The 20,815-nt window shown below is 44.5% G+C and overlaps 2 protein-coding genes across 4 annotated transcripts in view; one reads left to right on the top strand and one right to left on the bottom strand.

Annotated features, from left to right (window-relative positions):
- NOS1 (nitric oxide synthase 1) overlaps positions 1 to 20,815 on the top strand; it is a 107,768-nt gene that overhangs the window by 58,599 nt on the left and 28,354 nt on the right. For all 3 annotated transcript variants that reach the window (XM_087942811.1, XM_087942812.1, XM_087942813.1), the window contains exons 4-15: positions 53 to 187; positions 4,017 to 4,162; positions 6,241 to 6,403; positions 7,139 to 7,230; positions 9,332 to 9,473; positions 11,353 to 11,492; positions 12,537 to 12,711; positions 13,542 to 13,643; positions 14,966 to 15,160; positions 17,514 to 17,599; positions 19,065 to 19,209; positions 20,177 to 20,281. In XM_087942811.1, the coding sequence (XP_087798937.1) occupies positions 53 to 187; positions 4,017 to 4,162; positions 6,241 to 6,403; positions 7,139 to 7,230; positions 9,332 to 9,473; positions 11,353 to 11,492; positions 12,537 to 12,711; positions 13,542 to 13,643; positions 14,966 to 15,160; positions 17,514 to 17,599; positions 19,065 to 19,209; positions 20,177 to 20,281 (1,626 nt within the window). The remainder of the gene's footprint in view (positions 1 to 52; positions 188 to 4,016; positions 4,163 to 6,240; positions 6,404 to 7,138; positions 7,231 to 9,331; positions 9,474 to 11,352; positions 11,493 to 12,536; positions 12,712 to 13,541; positions 13,644 to 14,965; positions 15,161 to 17,513; positions 17,600 to 19,064; positions 19,210 to 20,176; positions 20,282 to 20,815) is intronic.
- Positions 1 to 20,815, bottom strand: part of RFC5 (replication factor C subunit 5) — a 352,752-nt gene that overhangs the window by 307,596 nt on the left and 24,341 nt on the right. The gene's annotated exons all lie outside the window — the stretch shown is intronic.

The raw sequence follows: 20,815 nt of genomic DNA, 5'->3' as shown, positions 1-20,815 counted from the left end.
ACCAAACTATCTCCTATAGATCATGATTCTCTTTCTATCCTTATTTGCTCAGGTCCCTTCTGGCCAGCAGTCGCCTACCAAAAATGTGGTGAACGGAAGCCCTTCCAAGTGCCCGCGTTTTGCCAAAGTGAAGAACTGGGAAACTGGCTCTGTGCTCAATGACACTTTGCATTTGAAGTGCTCCATGGTAAGTGAGATGCTGCTTGAGGATTCTTCCAAAGGTTTAGGGTCCATTTCCAAGGGGACCTCCTTGAAACAAGCTTTTCTCAAGGGCTCTACTATCAATGGAGTGAAGCAGCCAGTTCAAGGCAACTAGGGTTCATTCTCAAAGATTGCAACTAACTTTAGACCAGGGGTCTTCAAACTTGACAGCTTTAAGACTTGTGGACTTCAACTCCCAGAATCCCTCATCCAGTCATGTTAGCTCAGGAATTCTGGGAGATGAAGTCCACAAGTCTTAAACTTGCCAAGTTTGCAGACTTTTTCCTTAGTGAGAAGGAAGGTTGACTGGAGAAGATGGGGGAGGTGGTCCAGGTAATCCTTGAGTTAACAACCAAGTGGCACAATGGAGCCCGACAGCACAGTGCTTAGACTGCAGCACTGCAGGCAAATTCTGCCCACAGTCTGGAGTTCCAACCTTGACAGGGCTAACCTTCCATCCTTCCGAGGTGGGTAAAATGAGGACCCAGATTGTTGGGGGCAAGAGGCTGACTCTGTAAACTGCTTAGAGAAGATTGTAAAGCATTGTGAAGCAGAATACAAGTCTAAGGGCTATTGCTATTCCTTCCTTCTCCCTTCCTTCCTTCCTTCCTTCCTTCCTTCCTTCCTTCCTTCCTTCCTTCCTTCCTTCCTTCCTTCCTTCTATCCATCTATCCATCCATCCATCCATCCATGGTGCACAGTGGTTAGAATGCAGTATTGTGAGCTAACTCTGCCCACTGACAGGAGTTTGATCCTGACTGGCTCAAGGCTGACTCAGCCTTCCATCCTTCTGAGGTGGGTAAAATGAGGACCCAGATTGTTGGGGGGCAAGAAGCTGACTCTGTAAACCGCTTAGAAGGCTGGAAAGCACTGTGAAGCAGTATACAAGTCTAAATGCTATTGCTAGTACTGTAGCCCAGAATTATGGTCATATGCCATTGTGGCTCTTAAGATGCCCACAAAATCCCGATTTTCCCTGTTGTGGTTGTTATTCGGAGCCTGTGGTACATTGGTGGATGTGGGAGGCCCTGGGTTTTTGAACGAATGGTGATAAGTCAAGGATTAACTTTATTACTGTACTACAGAGGCCAAAATGCCTCAACCTGGTCCCAACACTCAAACGATTCTTTAGGACAGAGTTAGAGAAGTCTGATGGGCAGAATTGGAACAGAAGGGAATCAGCCCCTGAGAACTGAGTTACTACTTTTTGAAGTTATTGTAATATTGTTCAGATGCATCATGAGGCGTGACACAAGCTTCAGTGTTGGGCACGTTGGCTGCAGCAGTATTAGTGGATGGTGGAATCCATCACCCATTAAATTTCCCATAATGGCACCGCTTCAAAAAAACATGATGGGAAAATGGTCCAAGGAGCATCAGAAGTGAGATCAGATCTTGTCTGGAGGGCATGAGGAGCGAAAGGTTTTCAAAGCAAATGTCTACACTGTCTATTCATTGCAAGAAGCAACGGATGGAAACTAATCAAGGAGAGAAGCAACTTAGAACTAAGGAGAAATTTCCTGAGAGTGACAACAATATAAACTAATGGGAATGACTTGCCTCCAGAAGTTGTGGATGCTCCAATGCTGGAAGTTTTTAAGAAAAAATTGGACAAGCATTGTTCTGAAATTGTATAGGGTCTCCTGCTTGAGAGGGTTGGACTAGAAGACCTCCAAGGTCCTTTCCAACTCCATTATTAATTATGTTCTTTTCTGGATAGAACTGCAAACGGGAACAATTATCATTCCTTGTTTGACTTCTTCCATTCCTTCTTTGATCATTCCCTCCGTGTGTTTCGTTTCCTCCTTTCTGAATTCAAGCCTTCTTCATCAAAATGTCTGAATATTTCATTCTGGAATCGCCAAGTGACTAATTTGCACTTTGTCTCCCCACCTCCGGTTGTCGTATTTATTCTCCTGTGTGTAGATAAACCTCTGCAGAGTGGCAATTCAATGCGAGCGTCTATCCTCCCGCCATTCATATCAAGGTTCTTTCTTTCGGATGGTGCCACGTGGAAGAATGTCAGCCACAAAGAAACTCAATGCTTGATGATATGCGGCTGTTCGCAGAAAAATGCTCCTTTGCCGTTCAGTCAATGCGCCTGAGCACACATGTGCGATAGATGAGCAAAACACCAGTAATGAAACCGGGAGCGAAAAAGAAAACACGAATAAATGAGGGAACGTAGACCTAGGGAAGATGTGATCGTCAAGGCATTATTATTATTTTGTAGCTAAGGTCTTTTTAAGATGCAAATAAGAAGGTCGCAAAGGATGGCACCATTTAAAAACCATCCATCTAGGGTGCAGCAGCTGCGAAGCAGGCAAATTCCACCCGGAGTAGATCATTAAGAAAGAAAGATACAAAAGCCACCCATCTCACACAGCTTTCATAAAAATGTATAGTGCGGAATGCTTTTTAGAATCGCATTTCTTGCTTTTCAAGAAAAAGGGACTGGGGCGAGGAAAAAGTGCAGAAAAGAAAGCCACCGCCGGAAGAAAAGTTACAAAAGGAGCATTGATTTCCACATTCCAGTTTTAAAAAGGAAAAAATCAAATAGGGGAAAGAGCAGAATAGAAATTTTGATATATTTTTCCCTCCCTCTCTCTTTCATAATATCCGTGCGAGAGAGACTGTTTTCTTGCAGTGTGATTCTTGCAGATACAGGTGGTTTATATTTCGTAGGCAGCCAAAGAAACTCTAAGAGCATGAAGATTTTGCCTCTGAGAGGCTTCTCTGATTATTATTATTTTTTTTTAAATGAAACTCATCAAAGTATAAAATCCAAAGGAAAAAATAGTGTGAAAGGAGGAAAGAAAAAGGTGTAGGGAAAAGGAGAAAAAACGAAAACCTCTGTTGACTCTTTTTAGTGCAGTAGAATAACGTAATGATATCACAGCTCAACTTTTTACTTTTACGCTCTTTATATTTACTAGCTATTTCTAACAACAAACCTGTGCAATCAGCAAAACCCAAAGCCAACATTTCATTTTTTCCCCCCACCATCTCAAGCACAAAGTCAAGAGGCGGTTTCCAAGGAGAAACAAAGTTGGATGTGTTCTTTCTTTTGATTAAAGCGGTTCATTTTAGCCACCTCGGCTAGTTCCTTCTTAGAAGCATCTCATCACCATCATCTCCATCATCGCACAAAATCCAGAAGTGGTTTCCAAGGAGAAGCAAAGCTGTTCTTTCCTTTTCATTCTTTTAATTTAGCCAAACGGTTCATTTAGCCATCAATGCTCCTGTTTTTATAAACCCAGAAACCACATGACTTGTTGCAGAATCCAATCGGGTTCAGTCACCAGGACCAGAGATTCGGACTCCATCCTCAGGGAACTTCTCTCTCCCCAGAATGCGATTCAGAGCATGTCTCTGCCCCTCAGAGTCCCACGGCAGTGAGAACGGCGGCATATAAATTTAATTAATAAATAAACATTTGTCTCTGAACTTGTTCCATCCCTGGAGCCAGTGGTGCGATTCAACTGGTGTAACAACCTGCTCGGTGAGCTTCGTGTGTGTGCTCTACATTTTAAAAAGCCCATTCTAAACTCAATTGCTTACCTTCTGCTGCATCCCCAGTGAATCAGCTGTGCTAAAAAAAAACAGGAAATAAAGCACAGGAAAGAGCAAGAGTGGATGGAAGGGGCCAGATGCTCGACGGAACTACCGATTTGCACACAAACTGGTCCAAACCAGTAGAATCCCACCCTTCCCTGGAGCATCTGCTGCACATCCACTGTATTCTTTGAACTCCTTCAACGGGTGAATGGAATCCTGACCAGGTGCCTTTCCACTTCTTACCTCTTACTTTTCAGGTAACCCCTTGCAGTGAACAGATCTGCATGGGCTCCATCATGATGCCTTCTCAGCATGTCCGTAAACCGGAAGAAGTCCGGACAAAGGATCAGCTCCTCCTCCTCGCCAAAGAATTCATTGACCAGTACTACTCCTCCATCAAGAGGTAAGTTGAGGGCCTCTGCAAATCCTGGAGCAGAGAATTTTGCCCCAGGAACTGTCATGATTTCTGCAAGGTATTTGACCATGGGCAATCCTGCACCAACTTGTCCCATTTGCTATGGGTGGCTACTTACAAATTAAGGATGGGTCTTTAAAATAGATGGCAAGTAGGATATTCCTGGTTAATTATATCAGTCTGGCATAAATCTGCCCTTAATTTGGTAAAATATTATCTCTCCTCTGCAGAACACATTTGGGTAGGACAGAGGTCTCCAAATTTAGCAACTTTAAGACCTGTGGACTTCACCTCCCAGAATTCCCCAGGCAGCCATGCTGGGTGGTGAATTCTGGGAATTAAAGCCCACAAGATTTAAAGTTACCAAGTTTGGAGACCCCTAGGTTGGGATAACTTTCCGGAGAAAGGAATGAGGATTTAGCTCCATAAATAAGGAGTTGAATGTTGTCTGAAAAACTGGAGATAAAGTACTTCATTATTCTTGATGCTTCGGATGGATTTCTCATTGTGCTTATTATGATTCATCTGGCAAATATTGCTTTTAGTTCTTCTTGTATTTATTTTCAACCAACGAATTGCTCTTACATTAAAAGAGGATAAAGAATTGTTGATAAAAGCCTTGAGATGAACTGAAATATTACGGCATGTTCCTTCGGTGTTCTGAGCCCCTCCCGGTAAGCCATTAGTAAAGCAAATTTGTTTGACCTAAAGCACCACTTAGAAAAGAAGCATCTCTGGACATTCAGAATCTTCTCTCCCCATGTTAATGAGTGTTTAGAAGGTGTTTTGAAGGTAGCCAGAGTTAGACGAAACCAAGAAGCTAAATTTGCAAGAGAATTTCCAATAGAATCCTCTACTCGTTGCAGAATACCTTATGCCACCAGACTTGAAATTCTAGACCTAGAAAACCTAGAACTACACCGCCTTCAGTCCAATCTAAATATAGTATATAAAATTATATATTGCAATGTCCTACCTGTCAATGAATACTTCAGCTTCAACCATAACAATACAAGAGCACACAATAGATACAAACTCAAGGTAAACCGCACCAAACTTGATTGCAGGAAATACGACTTCAGAAACAGAGTGGTCCATGTCTGGAATACTTTACCTGATTCTGTGGTTTCTTCCCCAAACCCCCAAAACTTTCACCTTAGAGCTCACCCCTTTCCTAAGAGGTCTGTAGGGGGCGTGCATAAGCGCACCAACGTGCCTACCATCCCTGTCCTATTGTTTCTTTTTATTTTTCTTATATGTATCCATTTCACGTATTCATAACTATGTTTATACTTATACCTGTTATCTTATAATAGCTTGATAAAATAAATAAATAAATACATACATACATACATACATACATACATAAAATTATATATTATTGCGCGAAGGGATAGCACTGCTTTGTACTGGGGAGATCACACTTGGAATACTGCATCCCTTTCTGGTCACCATGATACCAAAAAGATGTTGAGACTCCAGAAAGAGTGCAGAGAGCAGCGACAAAGATGATTAGGGAACTGGAGGCTAAAATGTATGATAAATGATTATGGGAATTGGGAACATCTAGTCTAATAAAGAGAAGGACTAGAAATGACATGATAGATGTCTTCCAGTACTTGAGGTGCTGTCACAGAGAATAGGGGGGCGATCTATTCTCCAAAGCACCTGAGGGCAGGACAAGAATGACCAGAAGGAAACCTATCAAAGAAAAATCCAGGCTAGAATTAAGGAAAAAACTTCTTGATGTTGAGAAGTTGTGGGTGTTCCATCACTGGAGTTTTTTAAGAAGACACTGGACAGCCATTTGTCTAAAATGGTATAACATCTCCTGCTTGAGCTGGGGGGGGTTGGACTAGAAGACCTCCAAAGTCCCTTCCAACTCTATTCTTCTAATTCTGAATCTCCTTGTGCTAATTGTGATTATGATAATTGCCAGCTTTGCCTGTTCTCCTTTGGAGAAAAAAGGTTTTGCTTGGTGCAGGACTGCCTTGTGCTAGTCCACTGTGCCCACCACGATGGCATGAATGATGGCTCACCTCTTTTTTTTCCCTCTGGCCCGACAGGTCTGGCTCGAAAGCTCACATGGAAAGGCTGGTGGAAGTCACCAAAGAGATAGAAACTACGGACACCTACCAGTTGCGTGATACGGAGCTGATCTATGGAGCTAAGCACGCATGGCGCAACGCCTCTCGTTGCGTGGGGAGAATCCAGTGGTCCAAGCTGCAGGTGAGGAACTCATGGGCGTGGCCAGCTAAAGTGCTTATGTACTTCGGCAAGTACAGATTATTCTGAGCAGGTATGAGGATTCTTGGCAAAGTGGCATGCAGTTAAGAAGTCTGCAAGGAGGCCGAAGGCTCCAGTCAAACTCTCCCAGAAGATTTGAGGGGGCCCTGATTCAAAACAAGCTGTCCAAATATTTTTAAGTTCAGGATTTTTGCAAGCAGCTACGCCTGCCCCGTACGTTTCTTTTCAATAAACCGAAAGGAAGAGAAATCTTCCTGAACTGGAGGCATGTCGGAGTGGCAAACATCTTTTCTGCGCAAATGTTTAATCTCCAATAAAGTGCTTTCGAGAGATTTACATGCGAAAACCGAGCCTCTCTCCCCGTACCTGAATAACTGAACTCATTTTAAGCCTGCTTAAGGGTTTATTAGGGTTTTATTTTCTGAGCCAGCTCCAGATATAAAGTGGAAGAACTGTCAATTTTTTTCCTTCTTTTACACAGTTTTTCTAATTGGCCCTTCAGGATCTTAAAACCTTTTGAGTCTAACCCTGCCTTCCGTATCTGGAGAAATTAAATCTTTCTGCTGGTAGACATGACAGCCATTCAGATTTCAAACGTACGATTTAACGCATACATTTACACACTATCTTTGTTTCTTCAAGAGCAAACCCGGGCCTTCGTTGTCTTTGTTGTTCCTTAGATCGCAATTCCAACTCTTCTGTTTGAATTCTTTCCAGGTTTTTGATGCCCGGGACTGTACCACAGCTCATGGCATGTTCAACTACATTTGCAACCACATCAAATATGCCACGAACAAGGGGAACCTCAGGTATGTGTGCCTGTGTGCGTGTGTGCATGTTTGCATGTGTGTGTGTGTGTGTGTGTGTGTGTTCATGCGCAAATGGCATGATGGCACTGGACCAAGGCCTGCTTTGTTATCTTACCTGAGCTGGGAAGCTCAGCAGAAAACGCAGCAAGTTAAAATCTCCCATCGCCAGTTTAGTCTAGTGGTTAAGGCACTAGGCTAGTAAGCAGGAGAGCATGAGTTCAAGTCCCACCTTAGCCATAAAAGCTGGCTGGGTGACTTTGGGCCAATCACCAGGAGACAGTGGATTGTAGTCCCACCCTAGGCATGAAAGCTGGTTGGGCCTGTCTGTCTGTCTGTCTGTCTGTCTGTCCATCCAGGGTTGTTGTCGTGGGGGAAACTAGGAGGAAGAAAGTGGGGTAGACATGGTTGCCACCTTAAGTTACTTGTAAAAATAATCAAGGCATGATGCAAACAAATAAAATAAAAAACAAAATGAAAATCCAACCATTCTAATCTAAAATGGAAGGGATTTTCCACTCGAATTGACAGTGTACAAAGGATTCCAGAGGAGCTGCAGTGGCCTATAGAACAAGAGGTAGTAACCTTACAGACCCATGGCTGCCGGTGGCTTTCATGTCCCCTTCTTTACCTCCCTCTCCCAACGCGTCTCCAGCAGAGTTGTTCAATTGCTGTAATTGCTGTAAATTGGAAACCAGGCTTCCTTTAATTTCAAGATGAAAAAAAAAAAAGAAAAATAGTACGGTAAGAGCTAAAATGAGCTTAACACTATTTGCAAAGAAAAACAAAAACAAAAGAACTCCACATTCAAGCAAACCAAGACATTCCAGGGATACAGCTCCAATTCGTTTTGCAGAACCAAACGAGACTGTCTAAAACAGAGGTGTCCAATCTTGGTAACTTGAAGACCTGTGGACTTCCGACACTTAAAATTCCCCAGCCAGCCATGCTTCAATTCTAGAAGTTGAAGTACACAGGTCTTCAAGTTGCCAAGGTTGGACACGCTTGGTCTTAAAACCTTGACATCCTCCGTCGCAGAGACATAGATAACTTTTCAATATCTACTCTACGGCATTTGCCCAAATACTCAGAGGTAGCAAATGTTTAGCCTGGTTGAGTTTTGTGTGTGTGTGTAGTGTATCCCATATCTACTTGCATACATAACCAAAATATTATGAAAAGTGGATTACCCACGGATAAGCCTTTTGTGAACATTAAAACATACAAACAATTTGAAGGTCAGCTTCTCTGTGGTGGGTGCATTTTTTAAATATTTTGCTTAAACATTTAAGGGTCTTCTTATCTGCAGATGTAGGGAAAATTCCACAGAGATGTTTGCAGCCTCTGAGTGCAACTTTATAAAGCAAAAGACTTAAAACCCCTCACATCCCGGACATAAACTGTTTCAACTCCTACCCTCAAAACAACACTATAGAGCACTGCACACCAGGACAACTCGACACAAGGACAGTTTTCCCCCGAATGCCATCACTCTGCTAAACAAATAATTCCCTCAACGCTGTCTAACTATTTACAAAGTCTGTGTTACTATCACTATTAATCTTCTCATCAGTCCTTATCACCCATCCCCTCCCACTTGTGACTGTATGACTGTAACTTTGTCGCTTGTATCCTTACGATTTATATTGTCTGTTTCCTAGTATGATTTGATTGCTTATTGTACCCTATGACTATTATTAAGTGTTGTACCTGATGATTCTTGATCAATGTATCTTTTCTTTTATGTACACTGAGAGCATTTGCACCAAGACAAATTCCTTGTGTGTCCAATCACACTTGGCCAATAAAGAATTCATTCATTCATTCATTCATTCAGCAGCTGCACCAAACAGACATGTAAGAATCAATCCTATATGGAACTCTCCATGGTCCTGACAATGTGGTGTTGTCCCTACGCCCAGCTGAAAGTTTTTGCCTGGCATCCTTGACATTCTCAGTCCGGTCAGGCCATGAAGGGCATTAAGAAAAACAGACCTCAATTTCCTTATGATTGTGGATCACCTGGCTAAGCCTAATCCACAGAGTCACTTTCCTTCCATCAGGAATGTTAAAACTCTACCCCCTTTTTCTCGTGTCCTCCCAGGTCTGCCATCACTATCTTCCCCCAGAGGACTGATGGCAAACATGATTTCCGAGTCTGGAACTCCCAACTCATCCGTTATGCTGGCTATAAGCAACCGGACGGCAGCATCTTGGGTGACCCAGCCAATGTGGAGCTGACTGAGGTTTGTGCATGACATGGAGGGACGTACAGAATCCTATAAGCATACCTGTGGTGGAAAAATCCATTGAATTATTGTAATGGTCTGTGAGAATGATCTTAGGAGACAGGAAGGAGGAGATGCACACTCAACATTGGTATATAAAACAGATCACAGATAAGAAAAAGGGATTTGTTTCAGAAGGGAGAGGAGGAGGAGGAGGAGGAGGAGGAGGAGGAGGAGGAGGAGGAGGAGGAGGAGGAGGAGGAGGAGGGAGGAGGAGGAGGAGGAGAGGAGGAGGAGGGAGGGAGGAGGAGGAGGAGGAGGAGGAGGAGGAGGAGAAAGGAGGAGGAGGAGGAGGAAGAAGAGAAGAGGAGGAGGAGAGGAGGAGGAAGGAGGAGGGAGAGGAGGAGAGGAGGAGGAGGAGGAGGAGGGAGGAGGAGGGAGGAGGAGGAGGAGAGGGAGGAGGAGAAAGGAGGAGGGAGGAGGAGGAGGAGGAGGAGGAGGAGGAGGAGGAGGAGGAGGAGGAGGAGGAGGAGGAGGAGGGAGGAGGAGGAGGAGAGGAGGGAGGAGGAGAGGAGGAGGAGGAGGAGAGAGGAGGAGGAGGAGGAGGAGGAGGAGGAGGAGGAGGAGGAGAGGAGGAGGAGGAAGAGAGGAGAGGAGGAGAGGAGGAGGAAGGAAGGAAGAGAAGGAGGAGAGGAGGAAGGAGGAGGAGGAGAGAGGAGAGGAAGGAGAGGAGGAGGAGAGGAGGAGGAGAGGAGAGGAGGAGGAGAAATGTACTCATAGTTGTGAACTAATAATTAGAACTCAGTTGTGCTTCTCATCTGGAGTACTCCGAAAGGCTAAAAAAAATATGACTGCATGTGTTTTTAAAAAACACTTCTGAATCCAAGTCTGCTTAATTGTAATCTTTTTGTTTTGATCGTCGCCAGCATCTTATCAACTCGATTTTGCAACCACTGTGTGTGGCTTTTTTAATGGCTGCTTGACACCAATTAACACGATCCTTCATGCTTATTCCAGAGCTTCTTTTAGCAACTGAACACTTCATAAATGATGAGCATTTGAAGCTTATTCAGGGGAAACCGTGCAAAATTTGAACAGAAGTGCCCCGTGACAACCAACAGGGCTCACTACTGAACATTAAATAGAATATAATTTGGTGCATGTGAATCCTGGTTGGTTGGTTTTTCTACTGATTTAGATTCTGCCAAGCCACGTGAAAATAAAATTGGACTCTCTGCGGCAAATTGATTGTAGAGTCTTGGTAGTAGTTATGAAAAACTTGGTAATAGTTATGAAAAAGGCCAGTTTGATCTAGTGTGTACAACACCAAGCTAGCAACGTAGAGACCATGAGTTCAGGTTCCACCGTCCCCAACATCCCAGATGCAAAGAAAGTGCCACTTTAAGGTCATTCTGCAGATCAACACAGATGTTGGTAGACTTCACGTTTTGCATCTATGTTTTGTTGCATGGCTATCCACCATCCTACCAGTCAATGACTACTTCAGCTTCAACCGCAACAATACAAGAGCACACAACAGATACAAACTCAATGTAAACTGCTCCAAACTCGATTGCAGAAAGTACAACTTCAGCAACAGACTGGTCAATGCCTGGAATGCACTACCTGATTCTGTTGTTACATCCTCTAACCTCCACTCCTTTAACCTTAAACTATCCACTATTGACCTCATCCCATTTCTAAGAGGTCTGTAAGGGGCGTGCATAAGTGCACCATCGTGCCTCCCGTCCCTGTCCTATTGTCCCCATTTATTCATCCCTTTTTCCTGTATTCTTACTCATGTTTGTACTTATACCTATTATCTTGTAAGTCATTGACAAATCAAATCAAATAAATAAAATAAGATAAACCTACATTTTTTTTCCTTTGGGTGCAGATTTGCAAACAGCAAGGGTGGAAAGCCCCCTATGGCCGATTCGACATCCTACCGCTCCTTCTCCAGGCCAATGGGAATGATCCTGAGCTTTTTGAGATCCCATCTGAGTTAGTGTTGGAAGTCCCCATTAGACATCCCAAGTAAGTCCAAATGCCTGTGTTCTTGGGTCCCATTAAGTTGACATCAAGTGGTGGTGAGTTCCCAAACTTAATTATATTGTGGGACATTCAAGATAGGGCTCCATTAACCTATCTTTTCTCATGTGTCGAAAACACTTCTCATTTCCCCCTGTCAGTTCTTACCCAACTTAAAGGTGGTTCCTTTACTCTTTGGCTTTTTATTGTGCATTGTAGTTTACTTATGTGTAGGGACGTGGTGGCTCAGTGGCTAAGATGCTGAGCTTGTCAATCAGAAAAGTTGGCAGTTCAGCGGTTCAAAACCCTAGCACCGCGTAACGGAGTGAACTCCCATTACTTGTCCCAGCTTCTGCCAACCTAGCAGTTCGAAAGCATGTAAAAATGCAAGTAGAAAAATAGGGGCCACTTTGGTGGGAAGGGAACAGCATTCCGTGCACCTTCAGCATTTAGTCCTGCCGGCCACATGACCCACGGAGACGTCTTCGGACAGCGCTGGCTCTTCAGCTTTGTAACGGAGATGAGCACCGCCCCCTAGAGCTGGAAATGACTAGCACATATATGCGAAGGGAATCTTTACCTTTACCTTAGGATGATGTCCTTTATAGATCAATCCCTAGGCATGGAATTTGCTGTGAGCCTCAAAACATGAGGGACTGATAATTGATTGATAGCAATGGCAATAGCACTTCGACTTATATACAGCTTCACAGTGCTTTTACAGCCCTCTCTAAGTGGTTTGCAGAGTCCGCATATTGCCCCCAAGAATCTGGGCCCTCATTTTACTCACCTCGAAAGGATGGAAGGCTGAGTCGACCTTGAGCCAGTCAGAATTGAACTGTTGGCAGTGGGCAGTGAATTAGCCTGCAATACTGCATTCTAACCACTGCGCCACCACAGTTCTTTGACTGACACATTGATTGCTAAATGATCTCCAGAACTAGACAATGTTCTTCAGAATTGAACCAGATGTTCTTCAAGTAGAGTAAGCTTTTGTAGCGGACGTTGTCCTAGTTGTTCCTGCTTTTTATTTTTATTTTCCTTTAACAGATTCGAGTGGTTTAAAGACCTTGAGCTTCAATGGTATGGCTTACCAGCTGTTTCTAACATGCTGCTGGAGATTGGAGGGTTGGAGTTCTCTGCATGCCCCTTCAGCGGCTGGTACATGGGGACCGAAATCGGAGTCCGGGATTACTGTGACAGCTCTCGTTACAACATCCTAGAGGTAGCCCTTCTCTCTCAAATCATGCTTCTGGATCTTTGAAACCCTTCAAGGAGGTTGCAAGAGTAGAAAGACTAGCGATGGCCTCTAATGGTGTGTGAGAAAGGCCTTGGGACGTGGAAGGGATGGATCAGATACGAGAGGGAGTAGCCTTCAACTGCATAATAGGCAGAGAAAGAAACTCAGAAAGGAACTTCCCTAACACTATAAAAGAGACAGAAAAAAATTGCAAGGTTGATTTTAGTCTTCCTAGGTAGACCAGACAGAAAATGCAACCGGGTGAGCTAATTCCACTTTATTGTAAGACTACATTTACAGGATCTTGCAAGTCTGATTTCTTTCTTCCTTTCTTATTTCCTTCCTTCCTTTCATTTCTATAACTGTCCATCTCAGTAAATGATTCTGATAGTTTTAGATATTCAAAAAGCAACAGGAACAACATTTGCTGCAGCGGATAAACAAAGCTACCTCTAGTTCCACCTTAGATGTAAATTTAGGAATGATGAAGTTAGATAACTAAATTTTGGACGTCCAGATTCTTTGAAGAAAGTAGTAAGCAAATACAGTACAAAAATGGCTTTGTTGTTGTTGTAGCTGTTAAAAATGATTTTCTAACAATCTAGCTGAAATCAGATTGAGGAGGAGAATATTGCTTAATAATATCTATAACCAAAACCAAAACCACAATCGGTAGTTCTTTTTTGTCTCTTTAAAAACTTACTGCACTGATAAGGCTGCCCTTTTTTCTAGCCACCTTACTAAAAATTTCTCACCCAGCCCAAGTGTCATTTCACATCTAATTGTGATGAACCTGTGTTGTTTGTGCATTGCAGGAAGTGGCTAAAAAGATGAATTTAGACATGCGGAAAACTTCATCTCTCTGGAAGGATCAAGCACTAGTGGAAATCAACATTGCAGTCCTGTACAGTTTTCAGGTACCAGCAGATAATTTCATAAAACAATAGCCATTTGTTAGAAATACATAAACTTCGGAATCCTATAAAGGTAATCCCCATTTACTGACCGTAATTGAGATGGGCAACCTGGTCGCTAAGTGAAACTACAGCTATGTTGTGGCCTGGGGGCTGCCAGCCCCTCCAGCAGCCGAATCAGAGGAGAAGGCGTGGGAGTCAGAGTCAACATCGGGGCAACCTGAGAGCTCCGAGGGGGAAGAAGAGGGAATGGAGCTGGCAGAGAGAGAGGGGGGGAGGGAGGGAGGGAGGGGGAGAGAGAGAGAAGTGGAGCTTGGGCTGGCCATCAGCCCTCAGATGGAGAATCAACTGCCCCCAGGTCTGGAGGTGGCTGATGAGGAAGAGGAACAGCTGGGTCCAGTGCCTGACGTGTGGATGCCCAGAAGGCAGAGGAGAGGAGAGCAGTGGAAATCTATGGGCCGGTCCTTGGGATGGAAGAGCCACTGTTGCTAGCTCTGGGGATAAAAGGCAGGGGGCGGAGATGAATAGATGTGGCAGACAACTATTCATCTCCCTGCTAGACAGACTTATTAGCCTGTGGTGAGAGAGAGAGGAGGGGAGGAAGGGACGGACAGAGAGAGAGGGAGGGAGGGAAGGAGAGAGAAGGGAGGCAGAACCTGGGCCATCCGTCAGCCCTCAGATGGAGAGTCAACAGCCCCCAGGTCTGGAGATGGCTGATGAGGAAGAGGAGGAACAACTGGGCCCAGTGCCTGATGTGCGGATGCCCAGAAGGCAGAGGAGAGGAGAGCAGAGGAAATCTATGGGCTGGTCCTTGGGACGGAAGAGCCACCACTTCTAATGAAACCCACCCTAGCTCTGGGGATAAAAGGCAGGGGGCGGAGATGAATAGATCGGACAGCCTGCTGTTAGCCTGCTGTGTGTGAGAGAGGTACTTTTTGCAAGGGCCGCTGATGCTCCTAATAAAGGAATCATTGATTTAACCACAGATGGTTTGTTGTGTTTGTTGGAGCTGGGTCAGAACAATATATGATTATAATAACCAACACCTTGAATTCTCCCGAAGGTGCTTTTTCAAAAGGCAACTGGACTTTGGGGTTGTTGTTGTTTTTTTGGAAGACATTTTGCTTCTCATCCAAGAAGCTTCTTCAATTCTTCTTCAGTCCAGTCACCTTTTGAAAAAGCACTTTTGGGCAACCACATATCCGGATAACTGAGACTCTCCATAAACACCTTGAATTGGACTCGGAAGTTTGTTTCCTGCATTTGTTTGGTAAATGTAGTTTTGTGATCTCCTGCCACTTATCGAGTCCTCCTTCTCTCTACAGAGTGACAAGGTGACGATTGTGGATCATCACTCGGCCACCGAGTCCTTCATCAAACACATGGAGAATGAATACCGTTGCCGGGGAGGTTGTCCGGCTGACTGGGTATGGATTGTCCCACCCATGTCTGGAAGCATCACCCCTGTCTTCCACCAGGAAATGCTCAACTACAGGCTTACACCGTCCTTTGAGTATCAGGTACCGTTTCCTCACCTGCCAGTTCAGTTCAGATTTCAGTTGATGTTTGGGGATGGAGAACAAGAACATAGAATAACAGAGTTGGAAGGGACCTTGGAAGTCATCTAGTCCAACTCCCTTCACAAGCAGGAGACCCTATACCATTCCAGACAAGTGGCTGTCCAGTCTCTTCTTGACAGTCTCCAGCAATGGGGCACCCACAACTTCTAGTGGCAAGCTGTTAATTGTTCTCATCATTAGGAAATTCCTCCTTAGTTCTAGGTTGCTTTTCTCCTTGATTAGTTTCCATCCATTGCTTCTTGTCCTGCCCTCAGGTGCTTTGGGGAATACCTTGACTCACCTCTTGTTCTGGCAACCCCGCTATCATATCTCCCCTAGACCTTCTTTTCACTCAACTAGACATACCCAATTCCTGCAGCCATTCTTCATCCGACTTAGTCTCCAGCCTCTTGAACATTCTTGTTGCTCTTCTCTGCACTCTTTCCAGAGTCCCAGCATCTTTTTTTATATTGTGGTGACCAAAACTGGATGCCATGTTCCAAGTGTGGCCATACTTTGTGGCGAAATCAAAGCAGCTGATACTACCTAATATTGGGGTCATCCATGGTGGGAGTGACTTCTTGGATGCAATGACATGCCATGTTCTGATGGCTCTGAAAATCTTGTTTTATGGAAAAAAGATGAAAATGGGTGCTGCATACAATGATGGGTTTCCATATTTTTTTCCTACCGGTTCTATCTAAGCCGTTCTTTGTGAGCTTCGCGCACGCAGGGCTCAAAGACCGAGCTCTGTCCAAACACTGGTGAGATGAGTTGGTTTTTATCTCGGCTGAGGCACAGCAATCCGCGCGAATCAGCCAAGCTAAAAAACAAGGGAATATAGGGGAGGTAACAGCGGGAATGGGTGGGCGGGGACAGTCAGAGGTGGTATTTGCCGGTTCTGTGAACTAGTCAAAATTTCTGCAACTGGTACACCAGAACCACTGCGAACCGGCTGAATACCACCACTGGTAGCATACAACCAAAACTTGGTTTTATTCTTGTTAGCTACCCAGAGTCACTTGCTTGAGGTGGTGGCCACATGCATTCATCAATAAGTAAATAAAATTTGTACCCCCAGGATGGGGACTGGGGAGGGCTACTATAGCTGAGAGAGGGCAGCCCTTGCAAAGGCACTCAGAAGTTTCCTAGCAGGAAACTAAAATTACTAGGGAAAGCTGAAATTAATAACTGAAACGGGTGCAGAAGGCCTTTCCCGCTGGCAGAGACTAAATTTATGCAGGGAATTGATGTAGACTGATGGGATTTGCACTTAATTATGGCGAGAGCTGTGGCCGTTATTCGGCTGTGGAAATGCTGGAGGGGACTGTACATTCTCCCAATTTTAAAATCATATTTTTTTGCCAGGAAAAGTCTGCTCTGATGTTCTTCCATACTCTTGCCAGAAATTTTGCACAGCCAGCGGGGACTTTGAAAAGCTCCAGAAGCCTCCGGCTTACCTACCAAGCCAGGGACCCTTTTTAAGCCCTGCCCCCTTTCTCAAGATTTGCCACCAGTCCTCTTCCAGCACATAAGAGGCCAGCTCTATATAAGTGAACTGTGGAATTTTCTGCAAGAAGCATTTTTAGTCCGTTGACCAGAATACTGAGGTTACACAAATTTTGAGCCACTTAAGACTACATTTGGGGGCAAGAGAGAACAAAGCACCATTAGAAAGCCAGTTTGGTCTGGAGGTTAAGGCACCAGGCTAGAAAGCAGGAGACTATGAGTTCAAGTCCTGCCTTAGCCACGAAAGCCAACTGGGTGACTTTGAGCCAATAACCAGAAGGTTGGGAGTTCTAGTCCTGCCTTAGCTAGGAAAGCCAGCTGGGTGGCTTTGGGCCAGTCCCTCTCTCTCAGCTCAACTCACCTCACAGGGTTGTTGTGGGGAAAATATGAGTTGTGTTGGATATGTTTGCCACCTTGAACTTCTTGTAAAAACAGTAAACGCAAGATACAAATCAGTAACTAAAAAACAATTATTATATACAGTTAACAGAATGAAATGGTTGCCTGGTTAGGACTCCTGGTGACTTATATGTTAATACAAAACCATCCCTTTTGCATATGGTTAGAATTTAATTAGTTCATGATTCAGCCTATTGTGTGACCCTAGACTCATCCTACTGATTCTAGTTAATTCAAGAGGGCCAGATTAAGTCTGGTGCAGTGACACACATATGATTTAGAATTCAACTCCTGAACAATACCCCAGAAAAGCTATTGAAGCTACGTTTGGACATGGTAAATTCTTGACTTCGTCCTCAGACTCAGTTCTTCTCTTTTAACTGGGATTCTTTCTCTCTCCTCCCAGCCTGACCCTTGGAACACACACATCTGGAAAGGGGTCAATGGCACCCCCACCAAGAAGAGAGCAATTGGCTTTAAAAAATTAGCTAAGTAAGTATGAAGTTATACCGTTACATTTCCCTGTGTGTAACATAGTTTTAGACATGCCGTTAAAACTTTAAGCAGCCTACTAGCCTTGCACATCTCACGGATGACACCCAAACCCTGAAAATCCTGGTTGAGTATCTTCAGTTTAACCTGACAAAGAGGAGGAAATGTAACTAGAAAAGGCTGTGCAAAGATTGGACTTGAAGCTCAAATATTGAATTTATCCCTTCGAGTGATTCAATGCATCGAACTGAGCAACTCCCAAACCAGTGTGGTAATTCGATTCCTCTGTGCGATATTTTTTTTTCTCTCTGAATCACCTCAATGGTTCAGCTTGATTTCATTCATTGAATTAATGGTTTGAATAAGCTCAGAAATCTGATCTGGATTTTGTGGGATTCACAAACTGTAATCTGATTTGTAGATAACAATGAACAGAACGGCTTTTAATTGATTTAGCTTAAATTGAATTGAAGTGTCATTCAACAGCCCTGTCTACTTTTCAGTCCTGATTCCATCTCCTTTCAGCCTTGTTACTGTGACATGATGCTGAGGTCAAAAGATGATTTGATCTTTGACCCTATCATTTCCGTTGTTCTTCTTTGCTCCAGTTCTTTGGGTCTCAACATCTTTTTTGTATCATAGTGACAAGAACCAGAGGCAATTGTGCAGTGACAGACTGCCATGAACTATGGGGAGGGGGAATGAAGGGAGGAATGCTTGGGAAATAGAAAGTAGAAATTGTATTTTCTTGAGATGCTGCTTCAAGGTCACCCAGCTAGAAGAAAAAGGGAGCTGCATACCAAACTGCACTTGGACTGACTGTTATGAAAACGTCTTGCATGGACTTGGTTGGTTACACTGTGGTGGCCAATGAGAGTCAATAAACAGGGTGGGGGAGTAGAAATTAGGGATTTTGGCACGCATTTCTCAGTCCTGGCTATGTAATGCTGTAGTACAGGGTCCCCAACCACCGGTCCGCAGACCGGTCCCGGTCCGTGGAACAAGTCCTACCGGGCCGCTGGTTTGCTGGGCGCCGCCATCTTTTTGATGAAAAGTGCTTCCGGTGAGCTTTTCTGGGTAGAAAGCCATTTCTACCTGGAAAAGCTCACGGCGCTAACACCGCCATCTTTTGATGAAAAAATGCTTCGGTGAAGTCACCGGAAGCACTTTTCATCAAAAAGATGGCAGCGCCAACTAATGCTGGTACCGGGCCACGCCATAAAAGGTTGGGGATACCGGGCCGCGGCATCAGAAAGGTTGGGGATCACTGGTGTAGTACACTTGATCTCTAATAAAACTATGCCTTTCTCATTAAATGGAGCCAAGGATCATTTTTAGTTAGGGGTTCAAGTTGTGGGCAGTCTGACAACAGTATTCCAAGAGTGGCCTCACCAGTGCAGTGGTATAATGCTCAGGAGACGTTTCCAAAGCCATAATTTTTTTTTCCTTTTCATCTCCCGCACAGAGCGGTCAAGTTCTCCGCAAAGCTGATGGGACAAGCAATGGCGAAGAGAGTCAAAGCCACCATCCTCTACGCCACAGAAACAGGGAAATCCCAGGTCTATGCAAAAACGCTGTGTGAAATCTTCAAGCATGCCTTTGACGCCAAGGTAAGCATCTCAACTTGCTTGAGCAATCACCAGAGACTACAAGAGTGAGTGGCCCAACAAACACTGCCATTCCCAACAAGTTCAGAGCTGCCCCAAATTTCTTTGAGTCTGAAATACAAAACTCTCCCAGACCAGCCTTGAAAATCCACACGTTGTGTTTTGGGCAACCATCCTTTTTGAGATTGTTTAATTAATTGTTTAGATCAATTAAAAGCATCTGCAATGTTAACAATGCCGTCTCAATGCCTCTCAATTCCCAGAGTTAGTTTGCATCTCCTCCGAAGTGAATTTTACCGCTTGTTTCATTTGGCGATGTAGGAGATGACCAGGCTGAGACTGAGGGAGGGGTCAAAGGCATCATCAGTCACGAGTCCCTTCGCTCCCACAAGAGACCTAAATCCAGCCCGCCTTGAATTTTCCTTCTTATCTCCCGCTCATTTCCCTTGACTGTTAGTGGTTCAGATTCTTGTAGAGAGCTTACGCTTGCAATAAATCTTTATGCTTATTTGAACTGCTTGGATCTCCTGATTTGACAGGCAAAAGAAAAGATTGCAGGCGCAAATGGAGCTTTTAAAAAATGGCCTTTTGAATCATAAGGGGAAAAAAGGGAAGTGACAGAGGGCAGCCAGCTACTTTTTAAATAGCATGTCGCCATCTGGCAGCCCTTTCTCTGCGATTTTGTGCTTTTAGACTCCCAAGGACTCCTGGGAAGAAAAAGGCAATTGCCCAACTGTCGCACACAAATGTCCATATCGGTGCATGTTTGCAGTTACAGAATGCTAGCGATGGAGGTCTTCTCATCCGGCCCCCTGCCCTCATACCCTTCTGAACAAACAGCTGTTCACGTATCTTGTTGAAAACCTCCAGGGATGCAGCACCAACTGCAACTTCTGGAGGCCACCTGATCAGTTGCCGTTGGTGGCTTTCAAAGCTCGTTCTTCTGAAGCTACCACTTTTCTCTTTCCAGGTGATGTCGATGGATGAGTATGACACCGTTCACCTGGAACATGAGACCCTGGTTCTGGTGGTCACGAGCACCTTCGGCAATGGAGACCCTCCGGAGAATGGAGAGGTAGGCATGGCTTGGTGGGTGTGGCAGGGGAACGATACTGCGAAATCCCCATTCCCTCCCCATCCCACTAACCTGCTTTCCTGCTCCATTTTCCTGTGCAGGGCAACCAAAGGAGACCCAGCCGATCAGCTGGGACTCAATGGGAGGTGGAGAAGAGATGGGGTTGGCAGGGCCAGTCAGAGGTGGGATTTGCTGGTTCTCCGAAGTACTCAAAATTTCCGCTACCGGTTCTCCAGAACTGGTCAGAACCAGCTGAATACCACCTCTGGTAGCCACCGAATTGCATCTATTTCAACCAGCTGATTCTGCCTAATCCATACCGAAATGGATTAAAGCAGAGGTCCCCAAACTTGGCAACTTTAAGACTTGTGGTCTTCAACTCCCAGAATTCTCCAGCAAGCATAAGCTGGCTGAGGAATTCTGGGAGTTGAAGTCCACAAGCCTTAAAGTTGCCAAGTTTGGGGACTCCTGAATTAAAGCCACCTTCGATAATTAGGCCAGCCCTTCTCCAGCTGTTTTTGCACAGCTATATTT

Source organism: Notechis scutatus, chromosome 13 (genome assembly GCF_049901735.1).
Source record: "Notechis scutatus isolate UNSWTSFEM ecotype Mainland chromosome 13, rNotScu1.2, whole genome shotgun sequence".
Lineage (NCBI taxonomy): Eukaryota > Metazoa > Chordata > Lepidosauria > Squamata > Elapidae > Notechis > Notechis scutatus.
Note: the sequence above shows the minus strand (reverse complement) of the source record. Positions and strands in the feature narration are given on the sequence as shown.